This window comes from Mauremys mutica, chromosome 10, assembly GCF_020497125.1.
Source record: "Mauremys mutica isolate MM-2020 ecotype Southern chromosome 10, ASM2049712v1, whole genome shotgun sequence".
NCBI classification, from domain to species: domain Eukaryota; kingdom Metazoa; phylum Chordata; order Testudines; family Geoemydidae; genus Mauremys; species Mauremys mutica.
In genome coordinates this window covers 12757030-12781666 of record NC_059081.1, presented here as the reverse complement: position 1 = coordinate 12781666, position 24637 = coordinate 12757030, and the positions used below count along the sequence as shown (strand labels likewise).

Sequence of the window (24637 nt, the reverse complement as noted above, 5' to 3'; positions counted from 1 at the left end):
CTTTTCTAGTGCTAGAATATCTTTTTTGAGGTGAGGAGACCACATCTGTACACAGTATTCGAGATGTGGGCGTACCATGGATTTATATAAGGGCAATAATATATTCTCAGTCTTATTCTCTATCCCCTTTTTAATTATTCCTAACATCCTGTTTGCTTTTTTGACCGCCTCTGCACACTGCGTGGACATCTTCAGAGAACTATCCACGATAACTCCAAGATCTTTTTCCTGACTCGTTGTAGCTAAATTAGCCCCCATCATGTTGTATGTATAGCTGGGGTTATTTTTTCCAATGTGCATTACTTTACATTTATCCACATTAAATTTCATTTGCCATTTTGTTGCCCAATCACTTAGTTTTGTGAGATCTTTTTGAAGTTCTTCACAATCTGCTTTGGTCTTAACTATCTTGAGTAGTTTAGTGTCATCTGCAAACTTTGCCACCTCACTGTTTACCCCTTTCTCCAGATCATTTATGAATAAATTGAATAGGATTGGTCCTAGGACTGACCCTTGGGGAACACCACTAGTTACCCCTCTCCATTCTGAGAATTTACCATTAATTCCTACCCTTTGTTCCCTGTCCTTTAACCAGTTCTCAATCCATGTAAGGACCTTCCCTTTTATCCCATGACAGCTTAATTTACATAAGAGCCTTTGGTGAGGGACCTTGTCAAAGGCTTTCTGGAAATCTAAGTACACTATGTCTACCGGATCCCCCTTGTCCACATGTTTGTTGACCTCTTCAAAGAACTCTAATAGATTAGTAAGACACGATTTCCCTTTACAGAAACCATGTTGACTATTGCTCAAGAGTTTATGTTTTTCTATGTGTCTGACAATTTTATTCTTTACTATTGTTTCAACTAATTTGCCCGGTACCGACGTTAGACTTACCGGTCTGTAATTGCCAGGATCACCCCTAGAGCCCTTTTTAAATATTGGCGTTACATTAGCTAACTTCCAGTCATTGGGTACCGAAGCCGATTTAAAGGACAGGTTACAAACCTTGGTTAATAGTTCCGCAACTTCACATTTGAGTTCTTTCAGAACTCTTGGGTGAATGCCATCTGGTCCTGGTGACTTGTTAATGTTGAGTTTATCAATTAATTCCAAAACCTCCTCTAGTGACACTTCAATCTGTGACAGTTCCTCAGATTTGTCACCTACAAAAGCCAGCTCAGGTTTGGGAATCTCCCTAACATCCTCAGCCATGAAGACTGAAGCAAAGAATCCATTTAGTTTCTCCGCAATGACTTTATCATCTTTAAGCGCTCCTTTTGTATTTTCATCGTCAAGGGGCCCCACTGGTTGTTTAGCAGGCTTCCTGCTTCTGATGTACTTAAAAAACATTTTGTTATTACCTTTGGAGTTTTTGGCTAGCCGTTCTTCAAACTCCTCTTTGGCTTTTCTTATTATACTCTTGCACTTAAGTTGGCAGTGTTTGTGCTCCTTTCTATTTGCCTCACTGGGATTTGACTTCCACTTTTTAAAGGAAGTCTTTTTATCTCTCACTGCTTCTTTTACATGGTTGTTAAGCCACGGTGGCTCTTTTTTAGTTCTTTTACTGTTTTTCTTAATTTGGGGTATACATTGAAGTTGGGCCTCTATTATGGTGTCTTTAAAAAGGGCCCATGCAACTTGCAGGGATTTCACTTTAGTCACTGTACCTTTTAACTTTTGTCTAACTAACCCCCTCATTTTTGTATAGTTCCCCCTTTTGAAATTAAAGGCCACAGTGTTGGGCAGTTGAGATGTTCTTCCCACCACAGGGATGTTGAATGCTATTGTATTATGGTCACTATTTCCAAGCGGTCCTGCTATAGTTACCTCTTGGACCAGCTCCTGCGCTCCACTCAGGATTAAATCTAGAGTCGCCTCTCCCCTTGTGGGTTCCCGTACCAGCTGCTCCATGAAGCAGTCATTTAAAGTATCGAGAAATTTTATCTCTGCATTTCGTCCTGAAGTGAAATGTTCCCAGTCAATATGGGGATAATTGAAATCCCCCACTATTATTGGGTTCTTAATTTTGATAGCCTCTCTAATTTCCCTTAGCATTTCATCATCACTATTACTGTCCTGGTCAGGTGGTCGATAATAGATCCCTACTGTTATATTTTTACTAGAGCATGAAATTTCTATCCATAGAGACTCTATGGAACCTGTGGATTCGCCTAAGATTTTTACTTCATTTGAATCTACACTTTCTTTAACATATAGTGCCACTCCTCCCCCTGCACGGCCTGTTCTGTCCTTCCGATATATTTTGTACCCCGGAATGATTGTGTCCCATTGATTGGTCTCAGTCCACCAGGTTTCTGTGATGCCTATTATATCTATATCCTCCTTTATCACAAGGCACTCTAGTTCACCCATCTTATTATTTAGACTTCTGGCATTTGTGTACAAGCACTTTAAAAACTTGTCCCTGTTTATTAGCCTGCCTTTTTCTGATGTGCCAGATTCTTTTTCATGTGATTGTTTATCATCTGATCCGGCCCTTACATTATACTTCTCATTCCTCTGCTCCTGACTATAACCTGGAGATTCTCTATCATCAGACTCTCCCCTAAGAGAAGTCTGTGTCCGATCCACACGCTCCTCTGCAGCAGTCGGCTTTCCCCCATCTCCTAGTTTAAAAACTGCTCTACAACCTTTTTAATGTTTAGTGCCAGCAGTCTGGTTCCACTTTGGTTTAGGTGGAGCCCATCTCTCCTGTATAGGCTCCTCCCATCCCAGAAGTTTCCCCAGTTCCTAATGAACGTGAACCCCTCCTCTCTACACCATCGTCTCATCCACGCATTGAGACTCTGCAGCTCTGCCTGCCTACCTGGCCCTGCGCGTGGAACTGGGAGCATTTCTGAAAATGCCACCATAGAGGTCCTGGATTTCAGTCTCTTCCCTAGCAGCCTAAATTTGGCTTCCAGGACATCTCTTCTACCCTTCCCTATGTCATTGGTACCTACATGTACCACGACCACCGGCTCCTCCCCGGCACTACACATAAGTCTATCTAGATGCCTCGAGAGATCCGCAACCTTCGCACCAGGCAGGCAAGTCACCATACGGTTCTCCCGGTCATCACAGACCCAGCTATCTACATTTCTAATAATCGAATCTCCCATTACTAACACCTGCCTTTTCCTAGAAACTGGAGTTCCCTCCCCCGGAGAGGCAACCTCAGTGCGAGAGGCAACCCCAGAACCATCTGGAAGGAGGGTCCCAACTATGGGAAGGTTTCCCTCTGCTCCCACTGACTGCTCTACTTCCCTGGGCCCTTCTTCCTCCTCAACAACACAGGAGCTGTCTAAGCGGAGGTGGGACACTTCTACAGTGTCCCGGAAGGCCTCATCAACATACCTCTCTGCCTCTCTCAGCTCCTCCAGTTCCGCCACCCTGGCCTCCAAAGTCCGTACATGGTCTCTGAGGGTCAGGAGCTCCTTGCACCGACTGCACACATACGCCACCCGCCCACAGGGCAGGTAATCATACATGCGACAGTCAGTGCAATAAACTGGATAGCCCCCACTCTGCTGCTGGGCTTCTGCCTGCATTGTCTCCTAGTTAGTGAAAGGGTGGTTTAAAGGAAGAGGTTTTGAATGTGGTTTGGTTTATAGGTTTTAGGGGGGGGCCACGGGGAAGGGGTTAGGGCTGGCGGGGGCTCCCACTCCCTTCCCACTCCCCTTGCGAAACTCCCTTGCGAAACTCCCTGTTAGCAGCCCCTGTTCGCAAAGCTCCCTGGTCGCTTGTGCGCGGCTTTATAAAGCCCTGGCCTGGCCTGAGTGAATGCCCCGCCCACTGATTAAGGCTCAGCCAATTACCAGAGGCTTCGAGCTTTCAAACCTGCCTCCAACTGCCAGCCAGAGCACATGGTCCCTCAAACTAGGAGATGGGGGAAAGCCGACTGCTGCAGAGGAGCGTGTGGATCGGACACAGACTTCTCTTCACTCATGGGATAGGAAAGCTCTGTCAGAAGATCACTTGGACATTCTTTTTCTTCAGGAACATTCAGAGTTCCCTGAAGTCATCTCTATTCTCTGAGGTATCCTGCAAAGCATTGTCATTAGTGCTGACATGCATCTATGTCCAGTGGTTCCTGGCCTATTGACCTCAGAACCCTAACCAATCTTGGAATGACATCCTGTATCTTGTCTCCAGGAAGACAGCACACCATCCTGTTGTCTCTTGCAGAATGTTCTTTCCATTCTTCTTAGTACAGAATCCCCAACAAGGATCATCAGTCTTCCATGGACAGTTGGAGATCTCATTGTGCACATACTTGATTGCCTTGTAGGTTGGGCTGAAAAGCCAATAGCAGGTATGTCCCATACAACTCTCCATTCCATTCATCCAGCTTGATTGTCAGAGATGTTTTCTGCAGTTTCCAGCTGAAGAACAGAACGAGTGGCTACATCTAGCTTTGTGCAGTTCTTCCTAGTCCTCTTCTCTCTAGTAGTCACAGCCTTCCCTTCCACTTTTGCTTACAGCTGTGTAGAATGCCACCTGGTCCTCTTGCCTCTGGTGACTATGAACAGCCAAGGTTCCTCTAGTTTCCAAGGTTCTTCTAGTTCCTCTAGTTTCCCACTGTTCCAAGACATGTTGAAAATCAACATTAACAACCCAGAGAGCTCATCAGTCAACTCTTAACTTGCATTCAGGAGGTTTTTTTAATCTGGAGTTGCTAGTTTAAAAATGGCGGTCTTTATTAGCTACTGTTTAATATCCTCCTGTGTTACTGTCGGAATGGAAAGTATTTCATCCTCATCCTCGTGATATGAATATGAACTGGTTCCTTGGTGACCAGTTCCTTTCTGGACTTTGAGATGGTGATGCTTCCTGGATCTGATTCTCCAAAAACACCTCAGCCTTTTTGGTGCTCCACAGTGTCTGTAATTGTCCTTCCAGACCACGTATCTTTTCTTACAGCACAGCCACCAGTTTGCATGTCATACAGAGAAAGTCCCTTCTGGCTTTGGGCAGGAAAGAAAACAGGGTGTATCCATTGCAGTCACAACCACTGTTTCATTGCTGGCCATAAGAAAGTATGTAATATTCAGTTTAAGGCACAGAGACTGTAACTGATCAACAGTTACCGAATCAACAGATGCATTTTGGTTCATGTAAGAGAAAATTATCACATGGTTGCATTTTAATTCTAAGTCCACTTATCATAGTGTGAACACTGAAGAAAAATCAGCAAAAAATAGCAGAAGCAAGGAAACTGCATTAAACAACATCTGTTCACTCTGCCTGCTCTGTTGCTGTTAGTCCCTCAGTTCCATGCACAGCAGAGACACATTCACTCTAACAAAAAAGTTTGTGGCAAAGATGTATATTCTCCCTTCTGAATGAGTAGGAGTCTCTGAAATTTCTGCTTTTAGAAAGCACCAGTCCTCACTGCACCTTCCACAGAGCCTAAGTAGTTCCTCATATTGCAGAAGCAGTCACGAGTAAAATGAACTCTCATTATCATCTATCACAGGAGATCTGTTTTCCTTTTAATTTGCCTGAGTTGCTTAAATTTACCTTAGTAGCACAGAGCAGTCCAGGAAAAAGTCACCTTTTATTTGTTTCCTTTTACCCTATATGCCTGGCCCTGAAAATCCAAAACCTTCCAGAGCCAAGTGGACATGCTCAGTATTGCTGCAGCGTACACAGCTGTGACAGACTTGTCCAAGAAGGAATCAGAGTCCATTCAACATGCGCCACAATGACATCCTGGGCAGAAGTAGAATCTGTTGCTACAGAGGGAATTTCTAATCCACTTGGTCATCCATTAACTCATTGAGTAAACACTCCAGGCTTAGCCTTCATTCCTCTGTAGAAGCACCCTTCATCAGGAACATTCTCCATAAAGTCCCTTCAAAGTCTAACTATATTAATTTGTAGGGAAATCCTTTCCTTCTATCTTACATATCTCCCAGTCCCTACTATTTCCCTACTGTTCCCTGTGTCCTAAATGTCCCAATTCAGGTAAAGATCATGGTCCAGGATGGAACATTTGTTACCTGATTATTTTCTTTCTGGTAGTCCTATTTTACCACCCTGATTCCCCTCCCGCCACCCCCAAACAATTCTCTTCATGTATGAAGTCCATCTTTGATCATCTCCACAGGGTCCATATGGGTAGTGAATATGATTTAACAGGTATTATGGCAACATCCTAATAAGAATTCAGTGTTTCAAAACAGTGCTGGAACTATTCGTCCAGAATGAGGGCAGCAGGGGCGTGTGACACCAAACTCCAGAGCCTCCTAAATGCATGGCAGTGGGGAGCACAAGCCACTGGCTGCACAGAGATGGGAGATTAGCCTGCAGCCGCCCTTCCCCTCCCTCCCACCCCAGGACACAGACTGACCCTGACACAGCACAAGGGCCAGGCCTGCTCCAGAAACACCCCAGGGCCCTGCCCCTCCACATCAGGCGCAGCAGGTGTGGGGCAGGTAGGTTCAGCCCGGCAGGATCCAAGTGTGGAGGGGCTTAGTGTGGGGGGATCCAGGTGTGAGGTGAGACAATTCTGTGTAGAGCAGTCTGTGTGTGGGTAGCTTAGCGGGGGGGGGGGGAGGGGGGAATCTGGATGCACAGTGGCTCATTGGGAGTTCTGGGTGCAGGGGTAATGGGACTCTGCAGAGGGGTCCAGGTGAAGATGGTTGGGGCTCAGCCGGGGGGGGGGGTGTCTGGGTATGAGGGGATGGCACTCAGGTGGGGGTCAAGTGTGTGGGGTTCAGCAGGGGGAGGTCTGGGTGCTGGGGGAGTGGGGCTTGGTGGGATGGGAGTTCGTATGGGGGGGCTCAGTGAGGGGTGGGGGGTTGGGTGCAGGGAGCTCATTGGGGAGGTTCTGGGTGCAGGCAGGTGAAGCTCGACAGTGGGGTCTGGGTAGTGGGGGGGCCAGATGCATGGGTGGCGGACGGGGAGCAGCTCCCCCTGCAGCGACTCCTCCCCCTGCAGCTGAGGTGCAATGGGGCAGGAAGTGGGGAGGGGAAGGTTTCTGGTGGTGCGTCTGACCTGGCCACGGCTGCTCTTTGCAGGGGAAGAGGAAGTCCCTTCCTTCCCCGTCCCCAGTCCAGCCAGGACTAGCAGCTGGGCCCGGCGCAGGGTAAGAGCCACCAGCCAGGGCACCCCAGCTCCACTCCCTGCTGTGATCTACCTCTCTGCCAACTGCTCTGGGTGCCTGAAACAATGCACCAACTCTGCTTGGGAGGGGCACGTGACCACTCTTGCAGCTTCCCCGTCAGAAAGTGATTTTTCTGCAGGAAAGCAAAGAAATCTTCGGGGGATATGAATTCTGCACACGTACAGTGGTGCAGAATTCCCCCAGGAGTAGCATATGCAAGGGCACAACTTGCTTTTAAATGCCTTGTTGAATAATGCACAGAAATAGGTTAAAGAAATATTCGGGGCTTCCCTGTGTTTTAATTTAACATTTGTGCAGGAAAGGAAAAGGAAATCAACATATGTGACATGCTTATATGTTGCTACATCCACCAGCTAATGGTTAATTTGTAAGGCGAATTGTTCCCTGGCAGTTCAGAACGGAGTGCAGTCTGTGCCACTCCACTGATTTTCAATTTGCTGGGATTACTTGCGTCTATAAACAAAACCTCTGACTTCTCGATTGGAAATGGGTAGGCATGTGGGTGAGTGCCCCATGAACATCCACAGCTGGATGCAACAAGAGGCCTTGATCCTTCAAACCCTTTTTTACCCTAATAATCCGACTGACTTCTAGGATAGTACAAGTTTGCCGAATCAAGCCTGTAGGGTAGTTGTTGTGAAACCATCAAAGGGAAGAGTGGGCCAGGCCTCCCCTTCCCACCAGGAACATAAAAGACAGCTGCACTTCAATCAGTTTGGGATTCTGAAATAAAGGAAAACAGAAATATTAGCAATGCACCAACCTGTATCTACCTCAGTAAGCTTTGTAACCCATGGGCTAGAGCATCGCCTCCCACAGAAATGCCTGGCAGAGGAAAACGTGTAAGGAATCCCCTGTGTGCATCTTCCTGAAAGTTAGGGAATGAGAGTTTGCCCCACCCCTGGAATGACCCACAGAACTGGAAGATCCCAGGCAGCCACAGTAAAGCAGGAACATCTTCGTGAAGACCTTTGCTTCCAAGGAACTGTAGGGCCATATGCGCTGGTGCTGCCCCTTCTCTGACTTGCTGGTAGAATGGCTCTGTGCTACCAGGACCCTCTCTGGTTGCACATGCCCGCACACCAGATTTCTGTGCGTGCTGAGCTCAGCCTGCCAGGAGGAAGGGGGCTTTGTCCTTCTCCCTCTGTGCTTCCTCCCCCCCCCCCCAGCACGTTTCCAGCTCGCTTAGTCCCTCCCCCTGACAGCCGGGCCAGATGGAGCTGCTCCTCCTGCTGAGTGAGGGTGACCAGATGTCTCGATTTTATAGGGACAGTCCTTATTTTGGGGTCTTTTTCTTTTATAAGCTCCTATTACCGCCCCCCCCAGTTACTTTTCTGACTCGCTTGGACCCTGTCTGTGGCAGCCAGGCCCAGGTGGGGAGCGGACTGGCACTGCCCTCCCAGCCAGGCTCTCTCCCAGGCAACTGCCACACTGCACAGAGGCAGCTACCCGGGGTGTAGGGTTGCCAGCGCTCCAGGATTGGCCTGTAGTCTCCAGGAATTAAAAATTAATCTCTAATTAAAGATTATGTCATGGGATGAAATCTCCAGGAATATGTCCAACTAAAATTGGCAACCCTACCAGGGTGGCCACTCTCACCTGGCATGAGAAACAGCTCTGTCCTGCCCCCTCCACTCCCTGCCTGAACCCGGGTGCTGGAACAGGGACCAAGCGAGCTGGAAACACGCTGGTGGGGAGAGGGAGCTGCAGAAGGAGAAGGACAGAGTCTCTCTTTACAGGAAACTTTGGTGGGGAGAGCGCAGCGGCCCCAGGCAGGGCACAGAGTCCTGGGGGAAGGTGCCAGGAGCAGGTTCCCTGTGCTCAGCCCAGGCTAGGGGCATTGCCTGCACCCAGCCTGCTGCTGAGGTGTCTGCAAGGGCATAGGAGCTCCGGAGTCCAGGGAGAAACCGTGTTGTTGTGAACCCTCTGCCCCCCACCCCTGGACAGTGGAATTGGCTGCCTTGACCCAGGGAGGTGGGGCTGGAAGGTTCCTCCCAGAGGTGACATGTGGGGCAATCAGGTGCCCCTCCTTACAGGGTGCCCCCCCCAATATCAGCAGGTACAAATCATCTCTGCAGAGGGGTCCTGCAGAAAAAAGGAACAGGCTGGTGCTGTTTTACCTTTCACTAGTAATCTATGTAGGGTTAATTGGGTGTTGATGTGTGTCCTACCAACTGCCAATCCCCTCCCCCACTCCCCCCGTAACAGGGTGCTAGGAACAGCTATAAATGGAGCCCTTTGGAAGTCACTTAAAACACCCAGGCACTGGAAGTAGTTAGACCAGGAGGGACTTAGGTAGTTTGGTTTAGGAAGGGCAGAAGGGATCCCTTGCACCTGTAGAGCCAGATGAGCTAATGAGCCCACCAGCTGGAGACCCGTGAGAAGAAAGCAAACGATAAAAAGCTGAGCTAGGGAGCAGGAAAGGGGGTTTTGTATGACTCAGGCTATGTTGTGATGTACCTGGAACACAAAAAGCAATACAGATACTCAGGTGAGGCTACTGCTAGGCTATGTGTATTGCTTAATTCACGCAGAAGGTTTACCACCCAGGGCTTCCAGGAGATGCAGGAAGGGCTTGTTCCTAAGTGGGGGCATGTCTGGGATCTACTTGTCAGCCAGAACCAGGAAGGGTTGGTAGGTGGCCTGTGAGAGGCCAGGCTGAACCTGGAGAAGATGGAGGAGCTGATGTGGTGGCTGGTAGACCAACAGAAGGAGGTGCTGCGGATGTTGCAGGCATTCCAGCAGACTGAACGACAAGCTCTGCTGGGCTGGCAGGTGGAGCAACAGTGGGTGTTTCAGGAATACATGAAGGAGCAGACCAAGGTACAGCAGCAATTACAAAACATGAGTCCTTCTGGGGGAAAAGAAGCCGAGGGAGACTAAGACTCTGTAAAAGTGGCCCCAGGGGCGATCCTGATGTGTTCCAACTGACTTTTGAAAGAATCGCTACTCGTGTGTGCTGAGATAAAGGGTTATAGGCCCTACAATTAGCCCCTCATTTGGTCAGAGACACCCAAGCCACTTACGTGGCATTGAGTGAGGAGCAGGCCAAGAACGACAGTGTGTTAAGGGCTGCTATCTTGGACCCAGTAGGCTTCTCAGCTTAAATGGAAAGGAAGACTAAGGGAACTCCAGAAGTGATGAGAGATTGCTGCCCTTATAAGGAAAATAGCGCATGATCAGGGAGAAACCTGATCCCCCAGTGGAAAACGGGGGGACTGTAGCCAAGCTGGGAAACGTAAAGCAGGGAGGTATGTAACAGGGTGCTGTTGGTAGTTATAATGTAATATATAGCTATGGGCTATGGTAATGCATGTACCTGTACAGGAAAAAAACAATTCTAAGCAGCACAAAAGCCTATAACACCCCTTTTACATGCTTGTGAAAACAGTGGGGCATCAATCCTTCCCATACTATGAATGACCCTCAACTATTGCTTGAGGATTATAAGCAGGCCACCCTTTCCTATTAGCTTTGTTATGAAAGCCTGTAGTAGGAGCTATGGTGGACAGCACTCATGTTCCCACATAGCTGATCAGCTGAAGAGGGCTGTGATGGCGTTCTTACCTAAGTTCTATGTCTCAGTTACTGCTTCTGTCAGGACTCTTACCACCGGTGCCAACAGATTCTTCATAAGGTCTATAGAGAAATGGCAGCATGCTGCTCTTTTTGCATCCCCAAATAGACCATTCCACTTTAAACACACATTCTCCCCCATGAAAGAGAAATGCAAATCAATACTTTAATAGTTGGGCACCTGGATTCCTCCTTTCGAAGCATTGGACAGCGGCCAATGTCCAAATTAGGATATTAGACAAGATGGATCGATGGTCTCATTTGATATTTCCTGTGCCTTGCATAATACTATGTGATATTTGGTTGCACCCTTGCAAAATACAGTGGAAAAGATCAGATCGGAGACTCCTATCCAGCACTCCAGAAGACACAAAGTAGTGAATCTCACACATTACACAAAGCAACTGCCAATGCACAAACTAATTTTTTTTCTTATAGGAAAAACGAATCCTGTCACTATCTGTGTAAATTGGCACCTGCTTTTCGGTCAATTATGATGCTGTTGTTTGAACACCACTCTCTAAACACTGACATACCTAATACACTGAACACCTGTTGGGTTTGTTAGCTCTAAACCAATAAATGCACTGTGTATTAATAAGATCTCTTGTAAATGATATCAGGATTTCAAGAACTTTCTATTTAAATAGTTAATTATGTCTTTAAAGTGTGTCAGATGATATACAGTGGCAGTACAAATCAAGTATAGTAATACAATCTCTTTCCATGCACGATTTTGTCAAAAGGCTGCTGCTAATAGAGCTAATCTGGTAGATTAAAAAACAAAACACCTTATTTGGAAATATTTTAGCTAATATAAGTGCTGGGTTCGGTTCTCTATAATTAATGGAGTCTTATATGTTGGTCTTGAGTATTCGAACAACAGGTAAGCATTTGTGAAAATGTTTCTGGATTTCCCAAAAATTTCATAGTTTTGACATGAATGATTATTCATGCCATGAACTGCATTGTTCCTTGTGTGCTGTTTTCTTGGCTAAAACATTGGTCAAAGAGTCAGGAAGCAGAAACGGTACATTAGGATTTTGAGGTCACTGAGCGCACAACATAGAGAATAGTTGAAGCAAAGAGTCTTCAGACAGCTGACTCGTGCTCTGAATATGATTCATTCAAATATATTTGTCATTCAAAAATTTTCACTGAAGAAAATTGGGATTAGCTCATGAATGATTCACTCACACGAGAGAGAGAGAGAAGCAAAGGGCGTAGGGCCAAGACTTTTAAAAGCTGATTTTGGGTGTCCCAATTTTTTGTGTGCCCCAGTTGAGACACTTTTAAAGGGGCCTGACTTTCAGAGCGTGCTCAACACCCAACTTCAGAAAGTCAGGTGCCTCTTTAGAGGTCTCAGTTGGCCCCCAAACCATGATTATTATTCATAATAGATAGTTTCACCAGCTCTTACCATACATAGTACAATCATCAACATTGTCTGTATTTGCCATAGTTACTACAGAATCACCCCCATATATTTCCTGTCCTTGGTGTAGGAAGAATTTGCAGTATCTCATCTCCGATTGTGAGAAAACTATTGGCAAAAACTGCCTCTTTAATGGCAGCTACTGTAATTCAATTATATGCAATGGGGGGCGGGAACATGTTAATATGCTAAAACTTTCTTTTCTCTTTTGGCATTTGACAAATTTCATAGTAAAATGAAAGTCATGTATTAAACATTTTTCTACTAGCTCTTATATTCCATCGGGAAGGAACTTTCAAAAAGCCAGTTAGGTACTATACCATTGTTATCTATACTTGGTGTGGTGATGTAGTTATCCATAACCATCAAAATTTAAAAATCTTGCTGCTTGGGCTATGTACTGTCCTCCTGCAAATCTGTTCCCTACTTTCCCCTTGGCCACCTCCTTGCTCCCACTCATGCCCCTGGGGGCAATCTGTATCCCCAGCATGTAGCAGTATGAACTGCTTTGAACTGAAGGCAGTTTTGTAGTGGACTGTGCCTTTAAGAGATCTAGAAGCAGCAGTTTCCAGGAAATGCAGTTTGGTTCAATAGAATTTAAAATAATGCTAATTACTCTTCTGAGTAAGGTTAACTCATGGAGTTGCTAGCAGGGGTCCAGGCCCAGGGTTTAATTTGCAATGAAAGAGGTCTTGGGGCTCTAGCAAGTTTTTTACCTTCATAACTGATGCAACAAGCCCAGAGGTGCTGGGGCTAGGAACTTCCAAGCTTGGAGGTGCCAGGGCCAAGGCGGCTCTAGCGATTTCGCCGCCCCAAGCACGGCGGCACGCCGCGGTGGGTGCTCTGCCGGTCGCCGGGCCCGCAGCTCCGGTGGACCTCCCACAGACGTGCCTGCGGAGGGTCCACTGGTCCCGCTGCTCCAGTGGACCTCTTGCAGGTGTGCCTGCGGATGCTCCACCGGAGCCGCGGGACCAGCGGACCCTCCACAGGCACGTCTGCGGGAGGTCCACCGGAGCCGCCTGCCGCCCTCCCGGCGACCGGCAGAGCGCCCCCCGCGGCATGCCGCCCCAAGCACGCGCTTGGCGTGCTGGGGCCTGGAGCCGCCCCTGGCCAGGGCTCAACCTCTACAAGCCCTGGCACAAATTAAGCCCTGTCCAGGCACAAAGTTTAGATACCGATCCAGACTTCCCCAAAATTCAGCGTGGACAGATCTGGAATCTTCTTTCAGCCTAGCATGGAGCCAGATGTGAAACTGGCTGCAGCTGGTTGAGGGGTATTTGGATCTGTGGTCTTCTTGGGGCCTAGCTCAGACAGAAATACGACAAATGTGGTTTGAGCACACAGCTCATGAGAAACTGGGTCAGCATATTTACAGCCGAGATTCTTTTTTGCACCACGCTTTTCTGTACCTTATTTCCTAGGCTGTTATGACAAGCTACCATCCCCCATGTTGTTCTTCTCATCTAATGCCAAATATAATCTAGTCCTGATTTCTTCACTCAAAGGCCCCTGCCGTGGTATTTGCTGAGCTTTAGCTCTCTTTGATCGCTGTGAAACTCTCCTTACCTTATTCCTATTATTTCTGACAGTCTTGTAGCGCAATTAAAGAAGCGCTGCTGCACCTGAGCATTCCTCGCATCCTGTTGCCTACAGCGGTGACACTGATGTTCTAAATGAGCTATATTCAAACCTGAACTTCAGATGCAACTAGTATAACAATGACAGCCACACACTATTGGAGCTGGCTGACGCAAATAATAATTTAAATGCTGAATCAAGCGAGCATCCCTGGGATGCAGGTTAAGGACGGATGAATCAGATGCCACTGTAGAAAGGGGCTGGAGTGCTGTTTACTCACATCCGTTGTTCACTCTGGGCATTTATAGTGTAAAAGAGGAAGGCTAGAGAGATGGTTTCAATTGGTAGCCAATTAGCAATCTGCAAAAGTGAAGTGCTGCGGAGGCAACAGCATTGAATAGTGTTGTATCCCTGGTTACTGGGAGTCTTGAGATTCAGTAATGAGGTACATAACAATGAGCTGTACAGATCATGTCTGTACTGCACAGGGATCCATGCAGCACTGGTTAAACTCCCCAGGTCCTGTCCTAAGATACTCTTTGCTGAGTGTAAAACCTCGGCTGGATTGTCCTGGGGCAGACTCTTCTTTGGCTATTTCAAATCCCAGTCAGGAATCTGGAGAGAACATCCATAGAGAGTTACCACTGGCTCGTTAAGAAGGGCCTGTGTCCTTCATGCAAAATGTGCCTTGTGATCTCTGCACCATAAGAAGGAGCAAATATTTGATTTAACGCTGTTTCTGCCCCTTTATCAGAACATTGCTTTAAAAAGAGAAACTCAGGATGGATTCTCCTTTTTACACTCCCTTATGACATGTGAAGTGATGAGAATTCTAGCTCCAGGGCATCAATAGCTTCTGGTGCAAGAACTGCAGTGGGACATGGAAGCAGTTTAAAGAAAATAGGAGGATATTTAAGGTTCCCAGTGGGTGAGGGAATGGGAAGGTGTCACAGAGTGGCTGGCCCTTTTAAAAGGGAGCGGGGTCCAGTGCACCTCGCCTGATTTCCTGCTGCCCCATTGACCTTCAGAGAAGGCACTGGCACTCTTAAAGGGGGAGACAGCTACAAGTTGTTAGCAAATTCCTTCATAGCTGCATGGAGTAATCAGACTCCTACAGGGCCATGAGTCAGCAGAGGGAAGATTGCTACCTGTGGGCTCTCGTCAGCCCAGAGGTGAGGGAAAGACCTACATAGGGAGCTGCAGGCAGGGCTCCCACGTAGCGTGACCCTATGTCCGGTTTTGGCCAGGAGAGTCTCTTAGGCTCTGTCCCGGCCACCTGACTTTTTTGACAAAATTGGGCATTTGTACCGTTTGCTCTTGCCAACTGATCACCAGTGTGTCCAAAAAGTGGGGTGGGACCCCCTAGTGCAGAAGAACGTGCGGGGGTGGGGCGAGACCGAGTGGCAACACCAGCTCTGCACTGGAGGGCGGGCTAGGGAGAGTGGCTTGGGCTGGCTGGCCTGCCCCACATGAAGGGAGGAGAGGGGCCTTGGGTGGCCCCTATGCGCAGGTGGGCGGGCTTGGACCACCAGCCCTGTGGGTGGGTGGTGGGAGGGGGGCTCAGAGGACTAGCCCTGCATGTGGGGCGGGGGCTAGGGTGGCCCTGCATGTGGGGCCAGCAAAGGGGGGGCACACTGGGGCCAGCCACAGGGGGGACCTCAGGCTGGCCCCATGCTGGCAGGAGGCAGGGAAGGCTTGTGGCTCGGGCTGGCTTGGGGGTATCCTGTTTTCCTTTTGGGAAAATATGATCACTCTACTCCTGAGGGAAACAGCTGGTACAGGTGCTGGAGGAGCTCCTGAGAGCCCAGAAACTCAGGGCTTAGAGGCCGGCTGTGCAACTCCTGAACCCAAGGTGAGACTACAGGTCAAGGAGACTGGGCTTAAGGAATATAGGCCACCCAAGGAGGGCTGGGCAACCCCTGAGCCTGCTAGGAAGCAGTAGAGGCCAGGGAGATCTTGTGTCTGGAACTGGAAGAGACTTTATTTCAAGTTTATTTGGACTTAATAAAGTGCAATTCCAGAAGGGGAATTTTGTCTTATACCTTTTGGACTATGGTGTTCTTAAGGAGCCATGTGAGAAGGGGAAACTGAGGCAGGATGCTATTGAGCCATGCTTGGCCATGAGGGGGTGCTACAGGGCAGTCACACCTGTTGACAAAAGGTCCAACAACATTAATAACAACTGAGCAGTTCCATCAATGAAGAGGCCGCACAGAGATAGGAGCTGAGACATCAAATGCTTTATCTGTTGTCAGCAGTTCAGCAGCAATTCCAATACGTTCACTGGTCTACAGGACACAAAACTGTATAGGTGAAGGACTTCCCAATCTAAAAAGCTTGGACACAGAGAAGTCAAGATGCACTTGGAAACCAGGGGAATGAAGTAACTTTTGTTTAAATGCCCCTTTCTGGGATACCAATCTTAAATGCATTTAAATCCTGATTGCTGCTTCATAGTGTCTGCTGTTTGTCCTGTATTGAAATGGACGATGTTTAATGTGCATTGGATGTTTTGAGTATGTTGTGGGCTATTAAGCAGCAGTGTGCTTCATAGTGGGGCGATAACTACTGCCAATAAACAGCGTAGCGTTTAATGACCAATATCAATTTTTCTAGATTACGATGTTTCATATACAGGATGGAATTATTAATCTTTTAGCCACAATATTTATTGAAGGAAAAGGATCAGAAACACATGGAAAAGGATAAATGATTCATCCCAGAAAAAGCAGCTACAATACTAAAACTCGTAACGAGTAAAACATGTCAGACTTGTGAAAGTACGTTCTACATCAGGAGTGCTCAACGTTTTTCTTTGAGCCCTCCCCCGCCCCCCTCCAACATGCTATAAAGATTCTACAGCCCACCTGTGTCACAATATCTGGTTTTCTGCCTATAAAAGCCAGGGTTGGCGTTAGGGGTAGTAAGCAGGGCAATTGTCTGGGGCCTCATGCCAGAGGAGCCCCCTCAAAGCTACATTGCTCAGGCTTCGGCTTCGGCCTCAGGTGGCAGGGCTCAGGTCCCGGGCTTCCCATGCGTCAGGGCTTCGGCTTTCTGCCCTGGGCCCCAGTGAGTCTAATACTGGCCCTGCTCGTGGGCCCCTGGGAGCCTCGGTCCCCTGGTTGAGAACCACTGGTCTACATGACTCCATTTCAGTAAGAAACTGGATACATTCACAAATAGGAAGGAAAAAATGTATCCTCCTTCCTTAATTTTTGTGTCTTTAGATTGTAAACCATTTAGGGCAAGGATTGTGCCTCTTTGTTCTTTGTCCAAAACTAGGAATAATAACTCTCTACTTAGACTGTAACCACTTTCAACGGTAAATAACATTTTTAAATACTCTAGTACACAGAACTATTTGTCTTTAAAAAGCACCTTGCTTTTAATGGGTAAGTATTGTTTCAACATTGTATAACTGGGAATAGTTGCTATAATCCAGTGCTTTTAGAAGACATTTCTTTGCAATGACAAGAAAAATATTATACATTCGCATGTCTCATTATTTTTTCTTATCTCATTTTACCCCAACATACATATCCTTATAGCTCAAGAAATATGGATGTGAAAAATATATTCTATTAAAGAACAAACTTTGATCCTGTAATACTGATTTTTTTTTTTTGGCACTGACCATAATGTACAAAACGGAGTGTTGTCAGACCTTTTTAGATAAATGTCTGGCATAATGTCACTTCTAAAGATATAGTAATATAATCTGTATAAGATAAACAATTGTTTGTCTAAGATTATCACGTGCCTTAAATGTGAGCATGGGTTTTTTTAGATATGGAAGAGGAGCTGTTTTACCCTCACTTTTGATCTAGTCTATCCAATATTTTTGTATTGTATTGTTATTTTCAGTATTTTTTGCAGGCTGAGAGAGAACTTTCCCTGAACCTTTTGCTACTTTTTCTAATTGGGGTTCAGGTACCTTTTAGGATTACAGAAGAATTAGTTCAATAAAACACTTTGCCTGCAAAAGGGAATGATGGTTCATATTGCTGGCTTTATTCATTTCTTCCCACAAAGAAGCAATGCTACATGTTTTAAGGCCATCATGACAGTCAGTCCTTTTTCTGTCCTTTTTTTTTGTCTAGCAATTACTTCCTATAGGAAAATTAGGGTTATTGACAAGTGTGCATAGCTACAGTGCAGAGTATTTTGTTTTACATCCCTTTTTGACTGCTCCCCAGTATTGTCAAATCTTTTTTGTTTAATGAGGTGGGGGGAGTACATAAGTGGATTGTATTTCAAAACAATATGTTTCCTAAATGTTTCCTAATAGTGCTCAATTTGTGTCCACGTAGAATTATGGTCTCTTATTATCCATTTTAATTAAATACACCAAATGAGCTGATCCAAAGTAGTTATGATGGCAAAATTAAAGCCACCGTAATCTTGATCTAAATATAAAATTTTAAAGGGAAGCCAAAGATTTTTTTTTTTGTCTTTCAAACTGTATTATGGTTAGCGAACAGTATTGATTTCAATCTGTCACGAAGCATTTGCTAAGGAATCCACGATAGTATGGTGTCTTTTTATGTTTTTCCCCATAAAGGCTGCAGGAGGTTTGGCCCATCTCCTGAGGCCAGCCTTTGTTTGCTGAATCAGTGGTTCCATGTTTTTTGCATGTAATGTGGAATCTAAACTGCTAGATAATTTATCAGTCCTTGAAATCCGAAAAGGAAACTCTGAGGCTACTTTATATTCCATTCCTCTACAGCGCTCAAGGCCTCAGGCTTGCGAAAATTAAGATCAACTTTTTGTAGCAGTTGGAGGCAACAGATTATAGCCAGCACCAAATCCCTTCCTCCGCATTGTATTAAAGAAATCATGTCTCAGGTTTGGGCAAGTTCGGGATCAAGTCAGGTCCTTTACTTCAGAGCCTAATGGCAACTTCTATCTCCAGATTACATGGAGGAAAAAAAATCTACTTTTTCATCTCAACCCCGCTTTTCTATCTGCTCCTTCATTGGTCTCAGCTGGAGTCCTCCCTCTACATCCACTGCAGCTCAGGCAGCTTCTCTTAGGCTTAGGCAGGTTCCTCCCCCCAATTTACCCCAGTGAAGGATTTTTAGTCCCTTTCTTGTCCTGTTGGGTGTGGGCCATATTCTATCAGCACACAAACCAAGGTCACTTTTCAAGGAACTGCCCTTTTAATCAACAACAAGACACTTTTTAATCACACAGCTCACTTTAAATGATCTTAAGCAAAGAACCTTCCTCTGCTTTCTAGCTGGAAGGCATAACTTAGTAAACAGTATTTATTGAAAGCTTCTGTTATTATTGGGCTGGGATCTCTCCAACTCCTGACAGAACTTTTTAAACACTGTTCTAGCCATGTTAATGTGCGTCTCCATATGGCTCAATCAGGTTTTCTGGGCATTTATTTGGTAACAGGTTCCGTGGAAGTACTCTGAGCAAGCTTTGTGTACTTGAGCCATCTGACCTAGCGTTAGAAAGGACTTTCAAGGATGTGTGGAGTGGAGATATAAATAATCATAGGCTGAGCTACAAACGAGAAGGCAGGATGTGTCGTGATACCGGATCTCATGCTGGAGACTGAAGTGATTAATTTTCTCATGAAGGAGCATACTAGTGTTAGGCAGTGGTGATTAGATCTTTATAAGTGTGTCTCTGGATACTCCAGAGCATTTAATCTGAAGTTTGTAGGTGCATTAATCTCAATAGCTCTCACTGGTTAAGAATAGAAGGGAGCTGAGTCGGGCTAGATGAAAGGCAGGCTTTTAATTCATGTGCCATTTGAAAACCATGTAGAAATAATGAATGCCTCCGTCATGTTGCCTGAAAATCATCAATTTTAGCTGGCTCTTCCTTGGAGAAATGAATGGGGTCATCCATAGGAAGAACACACACAGTATATTGTGCCCCTATTTACCAAAATTGAGTCAAGGAAAAAGTTTCTAGCATGGACATCGTTCCAGCTATAAAATAAAGATTTCGACACATTAGCATAACAAAGGTCACATTTTTTTAATGCCCAGTTGTGCTGCTTCATATGGGGCCAGATTCCTTCCCTGAAATCGCCGATCTGTTAGCAGCTGTTTTGTATTATTGCTCTCTTACAGTTGAAGGCTTCTTAAACCAATTTCTGACAAGCTCTGGCATCTTTCCAACATGTATCTACATAATTGTTTGCTCTTGTTCTAGGATTCCCTTTAAGCACAGGTCTTGAATTTCACAGTCGTTATACTGATATGGAATTTATACATAAATACAAGACCTGTGGCAGTGGTTATTCAGTAATAGCTTCTGTAATGGTTTGTTTAACTTGGGATAAGACTTTGTAAAGAAGACCTTTGTCCCTGTGTTTACAGAGACTCTTAGTGAATGTTTTAGTACAGGCTGGGGATTGTTAGACACTGTTTATTACTAGATAAACTGTATATTTCCCAAAACAACTGGATACACACATGAAAGATTATTAGCACATGTAATTTACTTATGTGATTAGGAAAACAGTAACTAGAGGTCTTTTAGAGGGCTGCCCAGTGACTTTTTGGGTAAGCATCAATCTTGTTGGATCAGATCACAAAACTTGAGTTAAAAATAGTGACTGGGCCAGTTCTGGCCTCAGTTCCATTGGGGTTGCGTAGGTGTAACCGAGGATGAAATTTGGCCTCATGGTTTACATTTTTAAGTATTTATTTCTCTAAGAAATATTCCTCCTCCCTGTTTCAAAATCCTTTCAATTCTACTTTCCTGTTCTTATTTAGGAACACAACTAATTAAAAATTTGCCTTTGAATTGTCTAGTCCTAACATGTTGTATGGCCTATCAACATATTTGGCAGGTTGTTTTTGAAATATTTGGAATGTGAGTAGCCTGGCAGGCAGGGCCAGCTCCAGGTTTTTTTGCTGCCCCAAGGAGGGAGGAAAAAAAAAAAGGGCTGGAGTGCTGCCACTGAAGCAAAAAAAAAAAAAGGGGGGGGTGCCACTCCTTGAAAAGGGTAGAAGTAGCAAAGGAGGGGCACGAGTTTGAATGCCAGATGTTGACTGTCGCCCGTTGCACTGGTATTAGCATGGAGGCTTGGGCTTTCAATATAACAGGATGCAGTGCATCGTTCTAGCAACCTGGTTAGCTAAAGAATAGCACCGATGGGATGGAATGTCAGCTCAATAGAGGGACCATGAGGGAGAGGAGTAAAATAGAGGGAGATCATGTAAGACCATGTGGAAAGGACAGAGATGAATGTTAAGGCCTGAAGGGATCATTATGAGCATCTAGTCTGACCTACTGTATAGCACAGTCCAAAGCACCTCACCTGGTAATCTCTGCATCAAGCTCATCATTTTGATTTGAGCTATTGTGTATCTTTTTTAGAAAGACATTCAATCTTGATTTAAAGACTTGGAGTAATGGAGAATCAACCACACCCCTAGATAAATTTTTCCAATGATTTATTTCCCTTACTGTTAAAAATGTGTGCCTTATTTCTAATCTGAATTTGTCTAGTTTCAGCTTTCAACCACTAGATTTTTTTCTACTAGATTAGAGAGCCATCTGCTATCAGAAATCTCTTCCCCACATAGGTACTCACAAGCCATATTCAAGTCACCTATTAACCTTCTTTTGGATAAAGGAATAGATTGAGTTCTTTAAAAATGTTTTTTTTTACCTTTGTTCGTTTGTAACCATGTCTATCCTTATTCCTTAAACCTATGTCCTTTTTATTAGTAAACTTGTTTTACGTTTACCATTAGTCAGCTCAGTGCTTTGACTGAAATAGTGTTTGTTAACCACAGTTAAGGTAAAAAGCTGCAGTGTACTTGTCTCTTTAAAGGAGGAGTGAAGTTGATAAGATTATGTGGGCACTGCAGAGAAAGATGTCACTGAGGGACTCAGGCATTGGGGTTCACTAATTGTTACCAGCTAGGCACAGTCTGGACTGGCAGAGTCCAGGAGAGTTTGCTGAGAAGGCAGACAAGATGGCATGTTGGGGAGCTGTCACAGAGCTTAGCAGCAGCAAAACTCTCACTTGCTGAGGCTGAGGAGTAACGCAGTGGCTCACAATTCTGGGAACTCCAGCAAATTGTCACAGCATGTCATTCAAATGAGCCCACCTGACCAAGCAATCCAGGTTAGCCTGTATAATTGTCCTGTTTCCTTCATTATTTTCTACTCCCCAGATGTTTGTCATCTACAGATTTTACTGGTAATGATTATATCTTCTTCCAGATGACTGATAAAGGTATTGAATAGCAATGGGGCAAGAACAAATCCATAAGGGACCCAACTAGAAGTACTCCCACTTACAATTTATTGTGATCTATTAACTAACCAGTTTTAATTAATTTTAATATGGGCTACACTGCTTTTCGACTAGACTATAGGAATGTGGGAGCTGCCATACTGGATCAGAGCTGAGGTCCTTCTAGTCCAGAATCCTGTCTGATAGTGGCCATGACTAGGCTTTTTTCCTCTGAAACATCTGGAGTAGCCAGATGTGGGATAATCTGTTTCCTGAACACTAATTGTAAGGGACTGGCTTAAATAAAAATAATAAATCCTGAAGCACAAAGTTTAGTATCCCGTCCACAATTTGTGTTGTTAATAACTCTGAATATTCTTGATAGCAATATAATTATCCAATCCTCTTTTACTCTTAAATTATTGGTGTCAATTAGGGTTGTGAAGCGATTAAAAAAATTAATCATGATTAATCGTGCAATTAAATAATTGTGATTAATTGCATGATTAATCGCACTGTTTAAATAAATGGTATGTATTATTCTTTAATATTTTTGGATGTTTTCTACATTTTCAAATATATTGATTTCAATTACCACACAATACAAGTGTATAGTGCTCACTTTATATTATTTTTTATTACAAATATTTGCATAGTAAAAAACAAAAGAAATAGTATTTTTCAATTCACCTAATACAAGTGCTATAGTGCAATCTCTTTATCATGAAAGTTGAACTTACAAATGTGGAATTATGTACAAAAAATAACTTCTCAAAAACAAAACAATGTAAAACTTTAGAGTCTACAAGTCCACTCAATCATACTTGTTGTTCAGCAAATTGCTCAGACAAAAAGTTTGTTTACATTTGCAGGAGATAATGCTGCCCACTTCTTGTTTACAATGTCACCTGAAAACGAGAACAGGTGTTTGCATGGCACTGTTGTAGTCACAAGATATTTATGTGACAGATGCGCTAAAGATTCATATGCCCCCTCATGCTTCAACCACCCTTCCAGAGGACGTGTGTCCATGCCGATGACGGGTTCTGGTCAATAACGATCCAAAACAGTGTGGACTGATGCATATTCATCATCTGAGTCGGATGTCATTAGCAGAAAGTTGATTTTCTTTTTTGGTGGTTCAGTTCTGTAGTTTCTGCATTGGAGTGTTGCTCTTTTAAGATTTCTGAAAGTATGCGCCACATTTTGTCCCTCTCAGATTTTGGAAGGCACTTCAGATTCTTAAACCTTGGGTCAAGTGCTGTAGCTATCTTTAGAAATCTTCTTAAAATGAACAAGTACTGGCTCATCATCCGAGATTGCTATAACATGAAATATATGGCAGAATGTGGATAAAACAGAGCAGGAGACGTACAATCCTCCCCCAAGGAGTTCAGTCATAAATGTAATTAACACTTTTTTTTCTTTTTTTTAATAAGCATCATCAGCATGGAATCATGTCCTCTGGAATGGTGGCCAAAGCATGAAGGGTCATGTGACTATTTAGCATATCTGGCACATGAATACCTTGCAATGCTGGCTACAAAAGTGCCATGCAAACTCCTGTTCTCACTTTCAGATAACATTATGTCCAGTAAATGTAAACAAACTTGTTTGTCATAGTGATTGACTGAACAAGAAATAGGACTGAGTGGACTTGTAGGCTCTAAAGCAGGGGTAGGCAACCTATGGCACAGGTGCCGAAGGCGGCACGTGAGCTGATTTTCAGTGGCACTCACTGCCCGGGTTCTGGCTACCAGTCCAGGGGGCTCTGCATTTTAATTTAATTTTAAATGAAGCTTCTTAAACATTCTGAAACCTTATTTACTTTACATACAATCATAGTTTAGTTATATATTATAGACTTATAGAAAGAGACCTTCTAAAAAGGTTAAAATGTATTATTGGTACGCAAAACCTTAAATTAGAGTGAATAAATGAAGACTCGACACACCACTTCTCAAAGGTTGCCGACCCCTGCTCTAAAGTCTTACATTGTTTTGTTTTTTAGAGTGTAGTTATGTAACAAAAAAAATCTACATTTGTAAGTTGCACTTTCATGATAGATTGCATTTCAGTACTTGTATGAGGTGAATTGAAAATGATTATTTTTACAGTGCAAATATTTGTAATAAAAATGTTGAGTACTGTACACTCTGTATTATGTGTTGTAATTGAAATCAATATATTTGAAAATGTAGAAAAACATCCAAAATATTTAAACAATAGAATACCAATTGAAATTTATTAAGTGTGATTATTTAATTACAATTAATTTTTTTGAGTTAATCTTGTGTTGTGATTAATCGACAGCCCTAGTCTCAATGCTTTCCTGTGGCAATGAGTTCCACTTTTTTACACAATGTGATTTAAATGCTGATTATTGTTTTTAATCAGTTTTGAATGTCCCATCTTTAATTTCATTGAATGTCTTCTTGTTCTTATTTTATGAGACAGGAAGAACAAGAACTACCTTTTCTATGCCACTCATCTTATATACTGTTATCCTAACCCCTTTTTATTAACCTCCTTTCTTAGATAAACTGTTGTAATCTTTTCAATTTCTCATCAGTTTTCCATGCCCTTGATCATTCTCATTCCACTCCTTTGAACTCTCTCTTCTCCCCCGCACCCCCAATATTCTTTTTGAGATGGGGTGACCAGTACTGCCCACAATATTCCACAAGGCCACACCATT

The 24637-nt window shown here is 44.4% G+C and overlaps 2 protein-coding genes across 2 annotated transcripts in view; one reads left to right on the top strand and one right to left on the bottom strand.

Annotated features, from left to right (window-relative positions):
• The window catches only part of LOC123378359 (TGF-beta receptor type-2-like), a 148159-nt gene extending 142583 nt beyond the window's left edge, over positions 1 to 5576 (bottom strand). Inside the window, exon 1 of the mRNA XM_045032018.1 lies at positions 3946 to 5576. Within this exon, the coding sequence (XP_044887953.1) occupies positions 3946 to 3952 (7 nt within the window). The 5' untranslated portion in view covers positions 3953 to 5576. The remainder of the gene's footprint in view (positions 1 to 3945) is intronic.
• A 3843-nt stretch (positions 5577 to 9419) lies between these two features.
• ZNF148 (zinc finger protein 148) overlaps positions 9420 to 24637 on the top strand; it is a 75405-nt gene continuing 60187 nt past the window's right edge. Inside the window, exon 1 of the mRNA XM_045032658.1 lies at positions 9420 to 9958. The gene's annotated coding sequence lies outside the window, so the exon portion shown is untranslated. The remainder of the gene's footprint in view (positions 9959 to 24637) is intronic.